The sequence below is a fragment of the Cucumis melo genome, chromosome 11, assembly GCF_025177605.1.
Source record: "Cucumis melo cultivar AY chromosome 11, USDA_Cmelo_AY_1.0, whole genome shotgun sequence".
Taxonomy (NCBI): Eukaryota; Viridiplantae; Streptophyta; class Magnoliopsida; order Cucurbitales; family Cucurbitaceae; genus Cucumis; species Cucumis melo.
Window position 1 is genome coordinate 26,104,778 of NC_066867.1, and position 16,201 is coordinate 26,120,978.

The window sequence follows — 16,201 nt, forward strand, 5'->3', positions numbered from 1 at the left end:
TTCATTCGAATCTTAGCCTTCGAATAAGTAAATTTACTCCACAAGTTAGCTTTTTTTTTTCCCTCATCTTTTCTTTCTTTCTTTCATTTGATTCTCCCATCTTTATTGAATATTGAGCTATTTGCTTCTTCATTCCGTCTGTGTATTCTGTATCGGAATTTCGTTTAAATTTTCATTTGTTTTCTATTGTCATAATATTCAGGGAGATTTGCTTGGATGACTTATTTCTTTTCCCCCTAATGATTTGATACGACTTTACAAATAAGTGAAAACTAAGTTTCTGCTTATGTTTAGAGTATCTATTTGCCGTGTTTTAAATAGCATCATGTTAAGGATGCCCTTTGTAGTTCATAAGTTGATCCATCATGATTTCTAAATTAAGTGGAGTTTTTGAAGGCACCGATGTAATCTAAAATCTGCCACGTGATCTAAAGATATGCAAAAAGAATCAAAATGTACCTCAAAGAGTAAGAAGAGGTGGGTGGTTATTATTGTCTTAAATAATTCTTACCCCATAAAAGGTATAGAAATGGTATGTTGGGGTTGGAAAAATCTGATACGGAAAAATAGTGAAGGTAAATGATTGCAGAAGGGGTTTGGAGGAGAATGAGTTATCTGTGGCATAAAGTAATGAAAGAATAATAAGAAAGAGTGGGAGCTTTAATTTGTAAAAGGGGGCCTCCTCATATACATGCATATGGTCGATCTGTATCGTAACCACAAAAGAATTCAGCCAAACAGATATATAAGTGCGTCTTGCCTCCCCCAATGGGAACATGCATTTACATTACATGCATGGATTATAGTGTTAAAGCATATAATTAGGAAAATCGAAGGAAAGTAGTAATAGTAGTGATCAGCATCAAGGTTGGGATGTAGGTGTGGCAGACAGGTTTTTTATAAAACCTCAACCACCACCACCACGGCCACCATGCTAAGTCTCTCCTCTTCTCTCCTCCGTGGGACAATACTCCACTCACGCGCTTTGCATGCCCCTACACGTAACCTTTGTGCTATCCACTTTCACCTTTGTGCTTTAACTTTATTTATTTTTATGTGTTTTAAATATCAATATTTTATATTCCTAAGTATCAATACTTTTAGGGCCATTGAGTACCTTAGAGATAATAATTGACTGTTGTTAGAAAAATGTTGAATGAGATGGATTAATTTTATGGAAGCTGAGGATTTGGGTTTTGAGATAATAATAATAATAATAATAATAATAAATAATAATAATAATAATAATTAAGCGTGAACCGTAATATTAGGGTAAAAAAAAAAAAAGAAGAAGAAGGTTAGGTAGGTGTAGGTGGGGAGGTGTTGGACAAATTTTAGAGGTACCCTCCCGTGATTCCACGCTTAGCTTTTTCATCTCTTTAATTTTTATATTTCAATTCCTATGTTTTGTTTTGGTCTTTGAATTTAATCTCTTTACGTAATCTGGATTTGGCAGAGTGATATTGAGACACGTCGATATGAAACTTCTCTTATGCACTTCTTTCTTTTTGGTTTATTAATTGGTGTTTAAAGTAGTATCACTTATACCTTTATTTTATTTGACTAATTGGTTTTAAATTTAATTAATTCTTTTAATTCGGAAACAACAAAGATATTTCAAATTTTTTGTTTCTTTCTTTCTCAATTGAAAAGTAAATAAATAGTTACTAATTTATAACGGTTAGAATAATATATTTTACTTTATATTCTAGGAATTATGTAAAATTGGAGGATTATTTTAATTTGGAAATATTTTAAGTAAAATAAATGGTTTTAAACTTTCTTATTTTGTAGATTTTTAAATTGTTTTCTTATAACAATTTTCGGTATGAATTAAAATCTTAAAATCATGAGATTCTAAGCATACTAGTAAATTTCACATCAACTTATAAATATTGTTAACACATGTGTTTAATGATATAGATTTTTCTATCAACCTCAAGGTTTGAAGTTTCATCTTTTCGTTAAAAGACTAAAAAGAACTCATCTTAAATAATTTAGATGGTTTTGGATTAAATTTTATGAATTTTGAAAAGAAAAATAGTCATAGTTGGTTTATGCATTATCAGAGTCGGACAATTTTCTCTCTCTTTCTTTCTCTCTCCTTTTTTCTTTTTTGCGAAACTTTATTTTATTTAAATTTATGAGTTTATAAAAATGTTTGGATATTTCATTTCGGTGAAAATTAGTAGACAAATTATCGGAAATTGAATCGATAAATAGCAACACTTGTTGTCAAGTTTAAGGTTTAATTAAAATAGATTTTTGTATTTGCAGATATGTCTGTATAATTCATAAATTTTTTGGAGTGAATTAAAATTGTGGGCTAAACTTGTAAAAGTGAATTGAAATAGATAAAATTGAAGATTAAAATAAATTATTATGTTGTTAGAAGGATGTGGAAGGAATTATAAGAAATTAAAGACTAATTGAGAGACATACTTTACTTAATAAACAAAGATTAATTAATATTGTTTAGGAGAAAAATTCAATTAAATCAACCTACCCCCCATTTAAAAAAGAAAAAAAGAAATATTGTGGATGAAATGGTCGGCTTTAATTTGTTTCACATTTTTTAGCTGTTTAATTAAATTAATAATAAAGTCATGTAAGTGGATGGTTACCTTATAATATTATTTTCAATATTCCCAATTAAATGAAGTTTAAATTATTATTTTAGGAAATTTGCATTAACCTTTTATCTTATCCCTTCAACTATACTGTCTTCTTTCTTTTGAATGATCTTTTTAACGTGAGATTCTCAACATCTCAATTTATTTTCTTTTTACCTTTCCTTTTACATAGATGTGTTCCCTTCTCTTATTCTTTTGGCTTATTCACACCTTTGTTCTTTGATAAACTAAAAAATTAAGTTGTTCATTTCTCCTTACAATACTATGAGATTTTAACTTATTTTGGAATTTGGAATGGAAAAGTGTGTTCTAGTTCCAATTGGTATGCAAATTATTTTAGAATTAGATTCTCACACCTTTTTTTTAATTAGAAGATTGAGAATTCGACTTTGATTTCAATTTATCCTCACTAGCCCTCAACAAAGGAGGGAGAAGAACGAAAGGAGAGATTGGAAAGAGAAACCACAATTAATATTTTCAAAAGAAAATTAATTTAATAAAAGAGGTTAACTACACTCGTTAAAGAAGTCGGGGGATAATTGAGCAAATTGAAAGTTTAGAGGTATAATTGTAACACCTCATAGTTTCAATGGTGGTATGGTTTTTCATCTATTCCTATTATTTTTGTTTTCAACGAGACAATGTTTAAGGCGTGAGAGTAAACTAAAATATTTAACAAGATAGTACTTTAAAAAAAAGTAGAGGGGAACATGTAATGGATCCTACAACCAATGGAAAAGACTTTCACATCCAACTTTTTGAGCTTATAAATAATTCAATCAAAGAAAATTGACGTTAAATCGTGGAATTAAAGTGCAATATGTTTGAGATTTCTCACCGACACAAAAACAAGTTTGAACAGTATCAAACCTAGACCAGGAGGAGGGAAGCTATGTTGAGATGAAGACAACCAAAGATACGTTGAGATGGGTTAAATAATAACAAATTATCTTTTATCTAAAAAGTCGTGAATTTAAAACTAATTAAGTGGTCTAATCTTAAAAAGACACAAAGAAATTAAAAAGTTGGGGCTAAAATAGTAATTTTGAGGTAGAAAGTTAGATAAGAGTGTTATTTAATAATAGTGTTTGATTAGGGAAGTAAATTAAGGATAAAAGAGGATGATTAGATAAGATAAGAGAAGAGAAGAGAAGAGGAGAGAGTGGAGAAGTTAAAAGAGTTAGATTCATAAAATGATTGATTATAAAGTAAAACACAATTTTTATTTTTTTTGATTATTGTCTTTTACAACGGAATGTTGAAGCCTCTAAGAACCTTCTAACCATTACTTCTTAATTTTAAAATTCAATTGTTATACTTTTAATTTATATAATACTTTTTTCATCCATTTGAATTTTTTAATCAATTTAGTTTATTTCATTTTTCTCAACCAAATAATATATATTTTTTAATAACCTAAATATTAATTTAAATTTAAATTTGAATATCTTATTGAAATGATATTCAAATTTGTTGCTTTTTTTTTTTTTTTGTCTTTTTCAAATTCTGTTAAGACTGAAAAATCAACAAGGCCCTATGTTTCCTAAAGTATAGTATAAATCAAAATGAACTAATTTTTTTAGCAATTAAAAAAAAGAAACATAAACGTAGTTAGCTTACATATTCGTTATGTATTTAATATCATCTATTAAGCTTGTTCTCAACGAATCAAGATGGTACAACACATCATCATATGGATTAATGACTACTAATGACTAAATGAAATATATATGCAAGTAATTAGTATTTTGGTATTAATGAAAGTTTAAATTGATAAAAATTATACTTACCTAGGATTATAAGGAGCAACAACCAATTGATCTTGTTTGGAAGTCATTAATCTACTACAAAGGTTTTGAGCTCTAATCTCTCGAGTAGTATTGTATAGGATACTCTCACTCGCATGTCACCTACATGAACAAGCTGGATTATTGCGTTCGTATCAAATACAAAGTGAGTCGTATCCACAATGTTATTAGGATAATGTACACATATCCTTTAACCCTATACTGACCTTTTAAGCTGATCTTTAACATTGATTCCTATATATCTCTACATACTATTCAAGACTCATCAAATAGTTTAAGATGTTAGTTTATTGAATTTGGGTTATTAAGAAAAATCTAATAATATAATCAATAACACCTATTGAAATTATAATGATACTACTTTATTAATAACAACCAATTGATTATATTTACTATCTACGAGTTTTAGGACATAAAACTCAACAACTACATGACCCTCAAACACTTTAGTCGTAATATATGGTCTTCCTAAATGGATCAACAAGATTTTCCATTGAAGCTATCTGAATGACAATCACACTATTTCCCTAGTGTACAATCTCCTTGATGAGATGGTATTTTCACTCAATATGTTTGTCAGGTATATGACTTCTAGGTACTTTAGAATTTGAAAGTGCACGCTCCACTGTTATCACAATATAGCGTGATAGACAGATGCATAATCGGAACAACTTTCAAATTTGTTAAGAGCTTTCAAAGCTTTGTTTATTAAAAAATAATTATGAACCATTGAATAGTTTCAAAAATGTCCTTGAGCTTAAAAAAAGGTTGGTAAGAAAATGTTATCACAATTAGTTTATGAATTGAAACTATTAATATCCCGTTGCAAAAATAACTCTAAATTATTGATGTCTCACAACAATTAGTATAATGATAAATTTATTTAAAATTTAGTTGCAGTTAAGAAATAATCAATTAGAAAACAAGCAATAATACATCAAAATGATAAAAGAGTCAAATGAAAAGATGAATGTATTTGGATAGTTAAAAACATTTAACTTATTTTCGATATTTTTAAAAATATCAAAACTATTTTCATTTTATTTTTGATAATACATACTCTCCTTTTCTCTTATACTTTTCCAATTTTTGGCAGAGAGAAAGGAGAAAAAGATAAAACAAAAGGAAGGAAAAGTTTCAATTTCAACTTTAAAAAGAAAACGACATGATTTGTCGTCGTTTCATATCCAGCTTCAATTAACTTCAACGGTCAAAAGCTTTGAAGTAAGAGAGCGTGGACGGCGCCCACGTGGCATATCTTAACAAAACGTGTCCTCTGTACCCAATCACAATCAAACACGTACCATTCAATTAAAGAACGAACTTTCATTTTTTTGTTTTTGTTTTGGGTAAATTCCATCCCCAAGGTAGCTTCTGCCTCCGCGTCGGAAATGATGGATTCTCTCTCTCTCTCTCTCTCTCTCAAATATATAATATTAATTAAGTTATAAATTAATTATATTAATTAAGTTATAAATTAATTATGAGTCCCAAAACAATAAAAGGCTGTTTGGTTCAGGTTATGAAATGACACCAAAATACTATTCATAACAAAGAAAATAGTATTTTCCATCAAAATTCAAAAAAAAAAAAAAAAAAAAAAAAAAGAATGCCAACAATAAAACCCTCAAAATAAATAATATAATCATTTAATAACAAACCAAAAATCCAATTTCAAAAATAGTGGAATAACATTGCTCCATTTTTTGCATTCTTCCAAAATCTTCTCTATAATTACTTCTCTCTCTCTCTCTCTCTCCCCCCCCCCCCCCCATCTCTTCATAATCATTTGTCAAAAAGCCTGAAATTTTTCTGCCTTTCTTCTTTCTCTTTTCCTCTTATTTCCCCCTCGATCTCTGGCCCTCCGCCGCCCCATGCCGCCAGAGATCGAACCATCTTCCCCCGACAACAATGCCCTCTTCGGCAAATACGAGCTCGGCAAGCTCCTCGGCTGCGGCGCCTTTGCCAAGGTCTACCATGCTCGCGACCTCCGCTCCGGCCATAGCGTCGCCGTCAAGGTTATCAACAAGAAGAAGATCTACGGCACAACCTTAATGTTCAACATTAAGCGAGAGATTGCCATTATGCGCCGCCTCCGTCATCCTAACATCGTTAAACTCCATGAGGTTCTCGCTACCAAATCTAAGATCTACTTCGTTATGGAGTTCGTCAAAGGCGGCGAGCTTTTCGCTAAGATCGCCAAGGGAAGATTCAGTGAAGATCTCAGCCGCAAATTCTTCCACCAGTTGATCTCCGCCGTTGGATTCTGTCATACGCGTGGGATTTACCACCGCGATCTGAAGCCGGAGAATCTTCTCGTTGATGAGAATGGGAATCTCAAGGTCTCTGACTTTGGTCTCAGTGCGGTAACCGAACAGATCCGTGCCGATGGCCTTTTGCACACTCTTTGTGGAACTCCGGCCTATGTTGCGCCGGAGATTTTGTCGAAAAAGGGATACGACGGTGCGAAGGTTGATGTGTGGTCGTGTGGTGTGATTCTTTTCGTGTTGAACGCCGGTTACCTTCCGTTCAACGATCCGAATCTCATGGCCATGTATAAGAAGATTTACAAGGGGGAATATCGGTGCCCTAAATGGATGTCGTCGGACCTCAAGAGGTTTCTATCGCGACTTCTGGATACGAATCCTGATTCGAGGATAACCATCGAAGAAATTCTTAATGATCCGTGGTTCAGAAAAGGAGGAAATCCAGAGATCAATTTCTACGATGATTACGAGATGAAATCGGAAGAGAAAGACGAATCTCCATCGATGAATTTGAATGCATTCGACATTATATCTTTCTCATCTGGATTAAACCTGTCTGGTTTGTTCGATAATTCACAAAACGTTGTGGATGACAGTGATCGATTCATATCGGCAGAGTCCCCGGAGAAGATCGTGGAAAAAATAGAGAAATTCGGTAAGGCTGAGGATTTGAAGGTGAAGAAACAGAAAGAATTTGGGGTTGAATTGGATGCGAAGAATCATGAATTGGTAATCGGAATAGAACTTTTCCGGTTAACGGACGAATTGGTGGTGGTGGAGATGAGAAGAAGATGTGGAGATTCAGAATCGTATAAGCAAATGTTGAAGAAGAAGCTGAAAATTCATCTAACCGGCAATGACGCGTCGACGTCGACTTCCCAATAAGAATCTGGCGACCGGAACCGGTGAGAGATTGTGGATTTCTTCAAAATTCAACAAGAAAATTAGGGCATCATACCCATTTCTTCAATGTCCAATTGAATTTAAGAAAATCAATAATTCTAATAAAATAAAGAAATGTAAAAAAAAAGGGGGGGAAGAAGAAGAAGAAGAAGAAGAAGAAGAAGAAGAAGAAGAAGAAGAAGAAGAAGAAGGAATCAAGAAGGTTAATGAATGAAGTAGTTAAGAAGTATAATACATTTTGTTAATGTTGTATGTAATTTTTCATTTGCCTTTTCAATTTCCTATTTCAAAAAAACCAATAAACGCGTTTGCTAATGGAATTTCAAAATTCCATAGTAATGTTAACAATTAGGTGGTTTCTACTTTAGCCCCCTTTTTCTTTTTCTTTTTCTTTTTCTTTTTCTTTTTCTTTTTCTTTTTCTTTTTCTTTTTCTTTTTCTTTTTTATTATGTATTTTATGCTGTTGTATATAGGCCTTTTTTTGGGTGTAATGTATATAAAAAGAGCCCACCAAGTGTTAATAGTAATCAAAGTTGAATATATTTTCATGTTCTTCTTTTCATTTTCATGCTAAATATCTTTGAATTTAAGTGGAGGGTTCATGTGGTCACATTTTGATACTCGAAAAGTTTATGTTTTGATCTTTTTTTAGAATCTTTTTTTGTTGAGATGTGTAGGGACGAAGACTATTTTAATATTTTCTTTACTTGAATTGCCTCTTCTCGCTTTATTATCTCATCCTTTCCGGTTTGGAAATGGGATGCTTCAAGGACACAACAAATGAATATGAAAACACATTGCTTGAATGTGTGGCAGATAAATGTTACGTCCACACTACTGCTAACATTCCATGTCAACCTTGATGGGACATACTTCAAATATATATATATATATATATATATATATATACACTTTTGTTAATGGAAAATTTGTATGGTGAGAAATAGGAGCAAGTGGGAAGAGGAAGAAGAAAGAAAATGGATTATGAGGCTGGAAATGTGCAATTAGGAAATTAGTCAATGATTAAGGGGTCCCATTGCTAAGCTGTAATGTAATGAATAATCCTTTTCTACTCTAATGTGCTTAAAGATTCCTATACCATTATTGCTAATAATAACTCAGACAATCTTCATTTTGAATCATTTTGAGGAAAATTTCTCAAACCATAAGAGGAAGTTTGTTTCATCAATATTCACATTTACCCATCAACCAAAAACATATATTAAATCTATGATCCATTAAAAATAAATTAATATTTCATTCATACCACATTACTGTGAGCATATTACTACTAACATGAACTTGTACTATCAACATTAAGTTCTCAAGTTTGACCTCCCACCCACATATTGTCACAGAGAAAAAAACAACTTACAGATATACTTCTACTTTTTTCATAACCATGGCAATTTAACAAATCTATCACTAAAAAATACATTCCATGTCAATTGTGTTATGCTCATTGAGCATTCTACAGCTGACATGAACTTGTACTATCAAATTTAAGGTTTGAGTTCGGTCCTTCACCCCATATATTGTCAAAAAAAAAAAAAAAAAAAACTACCATAACCATTGGAAATTAAAGTGTCAAAATATGAATACATGAGCATATAACAAAACCAACAAAACCAACATGAACTTTTGTGATCAATTTTGAAGTTTAAAGTTCGTTCCATAACTCAAATATCGTCAAAAAAGAAATACATAATACATTAGTACTAGAAACTTTTCCGAATAACCATTAGCAATTTGACAAGTGTCAATATCTGAATGAAAAGAACACATATTAAGCCAACACGAGCATAATACAATTTACATGAACTTGTACTATCAACTTTGAGATTTAAAGTTTGATTCTCCACTCCAACTAACGTTAAAAAAAAGAAAAAGAACATACTCCGATAGTATTAGAAAATTTTCCCAATACCCACTAGCAATTTAACACCTCACTTCAAAAGGTAAGCTGAAAAGCAAATGTGGTCAATGAGGGCACTCAGTTGCTAAAAGCAAGCGAAGGCTTTCCATCTCAGTTCAGAACCACCAAAACATAGCAGTGCTGTAAAGTTATTTGTGAATGACTTGGAAGAATGACATTTGGGGATTTGATTTACCAAAGAAGTCTCATTCACACATGATCACTTGCAAACGTGTCCCCTCCTTTTTTTGGCAAACCAACCAACCAACCAACCTTCACTTTAGTTCAAGCCATACCCTTGTGCCAAATTTCCAATCTGTCATGAAAACAACTGCAGTTCAAATCATTTGGACAACAAAGTTTATCTCATCAGACAAATATCTTATGATGTATAAAGTTCACAGGTTTCACTTACATGAGAGCAGCTTTTGTTACTCCTGCTTCTGAGCTTGTATCACTCTTTGAGGCATTTTTGATTAATCAGGCAGGATTTGTCTGCTTGATGACAGGATATAGATTCTATATGTATTAGATTGTAAGGACAGTTAAAGTTAGACGAATCAAACAATATAATTTGGGTACTGATCGGCAACAAGATGTTAATAGAGTAAAGAGATAGAAGAAGTTGGATCATGAAATTTTGTCATGATAGAGTTTATTAGATGTAGTTTAACTTTAGTAGATGAAAAAATGTACAAAGAAGTATGTCAATAGTACAAGTTGGGAGAGTTTGTCGTTTCAGATCCTTGCAAACCCAGGTTTTGTGAGTTGTTTTTCTTTAAGCTGGCGGCTATTGCGGTTGTAATGCACCATCTTGCTCTGGATAAGGATCTCGAACTTGATCCTGTGGCTGGAGAGGCTGAGGCTGAGGATTTTGTTGCTGCTGTTCTTGCTCTCCTCGCCAGACCCATACTATATCTTTTAGAGCTGGCCTAATGTCTTCTTTCAATATCTTCTGATATTCCAATGTGTCTCCATTTGATTTTTTCATTTCCACTAAATAAAAAGATGGAGTAACCTCAAAGATCTCTGTATCAATGGATAATACCCCCTTTTTCCCCTCTGTTAGTGCCTCAAACTTTAATAGGCCTGCTTCCTTCTTTTGTACCCGAAACCGAAGAAGTTTAGCCATTTCTTCTAGTTTTGAGAGAATAACAGAGGCTGGTTTTCTACAAGTAAACAATGTTTCTTTCTTCTTTGAATTGTCTTCAAATAAACTGCATAAATTGAACCCAGCAGAAAGGGAGATGATATCGAAAGCAATCAAAGTTGGAGGTCTATCTGGCTCTCGATTTCCATCTGCTGCCACACTTCCCTCAGATGGTCCAGAACCAGCAGTGGCATCTTCAGGCGCTACAGCATTGCTTTCTGTCCCACTTCTTGCATTCTTAGACCTCAATCCCTTTTTGAACCAAGAACTTTGTCTTATCAATGCTATTGAAGTCCTAGTATTGGGGTCTGGATCAAGCATCCTGCTTAGCAGCCGCCGCACTTCACGAGGAAACCAACTAGGGCATTTATACTCTGCTTTTCCGATCTTCCTATACATTTCCATCAAATTTGAATTGTGGAATGGGAGATAACCTGCCAATAGGACAAACAAAACTACTCCACAAGACCAGATATCAGCTTTGGCACCATCATAACCCTTCCTATTGATGACTTCAGGGGCAACATAAGCTGGTGTACCACAAGTCGTGTGTAGCAAACCGTCTTGACGCTTGGATTCGGCTAAAGCACTTAAACCAAAATCAGACACCTTAAGATTCTCATTTTCATCAAGCAGTAGGTTCTCTGGCTTTATATCGCGGTGATACACTCCCCTACTGTGACAAAAATCAACAGCATTAATTAACTGATAAAAGTATTTCCAAGCAACGTCCTCCTTCAGCCTCCCTTTAGCAACCTTATCAAAGAGCTCACCACCTTTGGCATATTCCAAAACAAAGTAGATCTTAGTCTTGGTAGCCATAACCTCATATAGATGAAGAATATTGGGATGTCTAACAAGTCTCATAATAGATATTTCACGCTTAATCTGATTGATTAGTGAAGCCTTCGTAATCTTTTCCTTATCAATCACCTTAATGGCCACACTCTGATTACTTCCTGTATTCCTCGCATAATATACCTTTGCAAACGTTCCTTGGCCAAGCAATCTCCCTAATTCATATCGTTGAACCATCACACTCGCCTTATTTTCCATCCCAAACAATCAAATCCTAAAATAAAAAAAAGGCACAAAATACAATATCCTAATATCAACTAGACGAACAATGCAGACCTTATTTAACAAATGGATGCTCAACCGCCCTCAGATAAATCAAGCACCGAACGAGCTCGCGTGAGCACTCCAAAATAACTTGCACGTAAATCAAGCGTTTTAAAGCAGAGATCAGGTGGGGTTTCCGGATTTATGACACTGGTTTCCTCCAATGAAAAAGAAGACAATTCAAGTGCTGAAGAACGCTTACAGATGTTGGAGGAAAAGTTGTAAAGGATAGGTATCATCTTTCAGCATTCCCTGGAAAAACCAGAGATTGGAAGCACAACTGATTTCTGTTTAATGGAGATCAACAACCATAGCCCAAGCCTCAACCCCCTAGCTGCAAAGGATTCAAATCAATGGACTCCCAATTCAGAGAAAATCACAAGTATTCATATACACAAAACTAAGCTAAAAAAAAAACGCGTATACAATTAAAATCACATCCAAGCCCCCCCCCCCCCCCCCCCCCCCCCCCCAAAAAAAAAAAAAAAAAAAAAGGAAAAAAGAAATAAAATTCTCAATCTGAAAAGCTATTAGAATCATTCAAATATTAAAATCAACAGTAAAGTGAAGGGAAATTAAAACCAAAGAAGATGAAACAGAGAGAAAAATAATAATAAGGAAAATTGGAAAGGAGTTTGATAGAATACTAATGACTGAAAACCCTTAGGAAGAAAAAAGAAGAGAAAATAGAAATACCGTTTTGGTAAAGCGAGGAGTCGTGTAGGAGAATGAGAAACAGAAAAATCTGGGAATGGAATAATGGAGGATTAATGGAGAGGATTAAGAGATTGAAAGGTTTGGGTTTAATTTTTTTTAAAAAAAAATAGGAGAGGAAAAATGAATATATTTTAGAGTGTAATAAAAATATAAAATGGGGAATTAAAGAAGAGAAAGAGAAGAGAAAGAGAAGGAAGAGCTCCACTTGACCAACCCGCCTTTGAGGCTCGGCTCGGCTCCGGCTCATATACGGACACCTCCACGTGCATCCCATGTGAGCCTCCCCTAAGATCGCAAATACCTTTTTTTCTTTATCATTTCCATCTTTTATTTCCCAATACCTTCACACTCCATCAAACCCTATTTTTTCCTTTTTTTTTTTTTTTTTTTTTCTTTTTTACTACAATTTTCGATTCATCCAATTTTAACCCAACATCTCTTCCCTAAGCTTACTTTAATTATCACAATTTAATAGATTAAAATTAATCAAGTTATGTCACAAGATTTGAGACTAATTGTTAAGTATATAAAGATTCGAGGTAATACTATATATACTCAAAAGATAATTAAAAGGATTTAGTTGGATTTTTCTGGAAAATAAAAGAGATAAGTAGAAAATGGATTTACTTTGTTTAGGATTTTGAAGACATATGTAATTGACTCATCTCTCTTTTATGTACAATAGTTCTCTCTTTTGCTTCAATAAGACAGTTTTAATTTTCTTTTCTTTAATTCTTGTGATCTACTCAACATACAACACATACTCATTCCCATTTCTAAATAATTTCATATTAGCTAACAAAATTCTTCCCTCTTTCTTTCATGAAACAAGATATTAATTCTCAATAAATGTCAATTCTTATTTTGATGGTGGGTTAAAGGACTTGAAAAAAATGAGTTACAAAATGATAATGATATTTTTTTTAGAATCATATAAACTATTTTTTTTCGAGGTTTAATTTAATACAATCAAAAGGTTCATTTTTAAGTACTTTTTTTTTTTTTTTTACATGACCTTAGACTAACATTTTGGTAGCATTTTGTATTTTGTAAGAGCAAAACAAAGAAGCAGGAACTCCAAATAAACACAAAACTGTCCCACAAAGAAATATCCATTATATATATATATATATATATATATATATATATATATATATATATATATATAAGTAGATTATAGAACCAATCAAAGCACAATCTTTTGTTAGTGTAAGTATACCAAACTCAAACTAAACTAAACTTTGCATGTTATTAATAATTCTTTAAATTAATTTCTACGTTGTGTTCTTGGTAAATGTTTAACCTATTTTAACATTTTATCACAAATATACTGAACAAGTTTAAGGGTCTCATTAAACATATACACTAAATTAGCTTAATTCTTTTACGAAAAATACACTACTAAAGAAATTGACTTTCTTGATGGGTTTAAACTGTCAAGAATGATTATTCTTTACGGTTTTAAAAGCGTCGTTGAATTCAGTGTCAAGAAAGGCAATTTTCTTGACAGTTGTAAAAAACGTCGAGAATTGTTAACGTTGACAGTTTATAACCATCAAGTATTCAATTATTTATGACAATTTAGAACCGTCAAGATTATAAGTTTTAATGACAGTTTAGAACCGTCAAGAATGTGACTATGAATGACAAAAACCGTCAACAATACGAATATTCATGACATTTTAAAACCGTCAAGAGTGCATTTTTCATGACATTTAACAACCGTCAAGAAAGTGATTGTTTAAGATATTTTGTACCCGTCAAGGGTATTCTTTTTCATAACATTTGGGAACCGTCAAGAGTATGCTTTTTAATGACATTTTGGAATCGTCAAGAATTTCGTTGTTTATGACATTTGCGAACCGTCAAGAAATTTATTGTTCATGACATTTCAGAACCGTCAAGCAATTTTTCATTTTTTTAATTGTAATTTATTTATATTATTGTTCCTATATTATGCTCCAATTGGTCCAAGAATTCAACTACATATAAACGACAAATATACATCAAATATAGTGTGAAAACTCAAAAACATAAATATGCACTAGAACAATTCCAAAACTTTAACATATATTAACGTTTTACCATATATGTATCAACATTTCAAAAACTTTACATATTTGTTCGATATTGTCATATACAAAACATTACTTCTATCAACCCAACTCAATGACCTTGAATGAAACTTGGCTTCAAATAAACTTAACTTCTACATCCTCTACTACCTCCAATTCATGAGCTAAAATAAGTACCACCAATAGCAGAGCCAATCTACAAGAAGTAGATAACATCACAACAACAAATATAGGATTAATGATCAGCTATGTTGATGATAACAATGTAAAGGGAAGGTGGAAATAGGTTTAGATCAGATTGTCAATACCAAATATTTACAAACTCCTTGTAACTAATTGTTTCAAATTCACCTGTACTCTGAGCCATCAGCAAGAGAGGCACCATAGCTTCCAATGGATGCTGCAACCAAAGTCCTATTGTAATTATGCCCTGGGATACAAGATAAACATATAAAATAAAGGGAACTATACAAAATAAACATACAGAAAATAGTTACAAAAGAGAGACGTGGTGAGTTGTGTAAAAGGAAGAGTACAACGCATTTCTACTAGTGGCAAGCAATGTTGAATTGATTTTTCAAAAAAAAACTATCAAGAAAAAAAACTATCAAGAATAAAAACTATCAATAAGAAAGTAGACACATAAACATGATCAAATAATAAACACAAAAACTTCGGTATCCAAGTGAGCATAAAAAACTGCTTTCAATTAACTTTATGCACCCACCCTTTTTATTTATGCTATCAACTCCCAAGGACTTGAGCTACATAAAAATAAATCATATTTAAAAGAGAATTTAACATTATTCACACTTCTTTTTTAACAAAACTTAAAGTACCTATGCTCCAATAACAGTCATCTGGCTTGATAGTATGACAAAGCTCTCGCTACGACCATGTGATAATAATTTAGAACTTTTGAAAAAAAATAGAAACACATCCATCTTAACAATTTGGAACCCATTCAGGCAGTCAAAATTGATCAATTCAAGTAATATTATGGATGTACTTATGATTAGTTTGCACCAACTCGTTAAAAATTGTATAATCTGTTTTTTTTAATAACACAGAAGAGGAATATTTTGCTCTGTCTCACCACTTCCATGAACTTTGCATCTTATAATCAAGTGTACCAGATTAGATTGAGAATTAAGAAACCAGGAATAAATGAAAAAAAAATCATACAAATATCTAAAAATATCTCTATGAAGTTATTATAGAGTAATAAGCAAAACTTATGCTATAAAAAGAGCTTAACAAAGCCCGAGATAAGTACAAGATAAGATAAATGCCTGTATATTCCATCTGGCTGCATTGAGAAAAAAAGAAGCAGCAAGGCATGTACGGAATTGAAGAATGTCATCTCCACAGAGTGTAGAGGAAGACACATCTCTTCAACTTACCTCCTGATTTAATTGCAATAAAAAGAAGCTTCAAAACATTCTAAATTCTCACTGAATATGATATTTGATATTTAAAAGACAAATATGATTTAACCAATATTGGAGGGTGAACAAAAAAACCAAGAAATTGCATTGCTAACCTGTAAACTTCACGTGCATATCTCATAGATCCCTTCCACAAAGCAGGGCAAACATAGAAAAAAAGGAT

The 16,201-nt window shown here is 32.4% G+C and overlaps 2 protein-coding genes across 4 annotated transcripts; one reads left to right on the forward strand and one right to left on the reverse strand.

Moving 5' to 3' along the window:
• The first annotated feature begins 5,963 nt into the window (after positions 1-5,963).
• LOC103503208 (CBL-interacting serine/threonine-protein kinase 11) lies at positions 5,964-7,959 on the forward strand. Its single transcript, XM_008467351.3, has one exon. It carries the CDS (start codon positions 6,316-6,318, stop codon positions 7,591-7,593), a length of 1,278 nt encoding a protein of 425 aa, XP_008465573.1. The 5' UTR covers positions 5,964-6,315; the 3' UTR covers positions 7,594-7,959.
• Positions 7,960-10,151: 2,192 nt separating this feature from the next.
• Positions 10,152-12,679, reverse strand: LOC103502955 (CBL-interacting serine/threonine-protein kinase 10-like). Of its 3 annotated transcripts, XM_051091610.1 has the most exons (4): positions 12,495-12,644; positions 12,001-12,132; positions 11,811-11,888; positions 10,152-11,689 (listed from the first exon to the last, which is right to left on the reverse strand). In XM_051091610.1, exon 4 carries the CDS (start codon positions 11,541-11,543, stop codon positions 10,317-10,319), a length of 1,227 nt encoding a protein of 408 aa, XP_050947567.1. In that variant the 5' UTR covers positions 11,544-11,689; positions 11,811-11,888; positions 12,001-12,132; positions 12,495-12,644; the 3' UTR covers positions 10,152-10,316. The 3 variants fall into 3 exon arrangements, with proteins under 3 accessions (XP_050947567.1, XP_050947566.1, XP_008465300.2); XM_051091609.1 differs by having other exon boundaries at positions 10,152-11,888; XM_008467078.3 differs by having other exon boundaries at positions 10,152-12,132; positions 12,495-12,679.
• Between the last annotated feature and the right edge of the window lie 3,522 nt (positions 12,680-16,201).

Bases quoted from the DNA above. Each gene is read 5' to 3' on its own strand.
- LOC103503208 (XM_008467351.3), top strand. From the start codon at position 6,316: ATGCCGCCAGAGATCGAACCATCTTCCCCCGACAACAATGCCCTCTTC.
- LOC103502955 (XM_008467078.3), bottom strand. From the start codon at position 11,732: ATGGAAAATAAGGCGAGTGTGATGGTTCAACGATATGAATTAGGGAGA.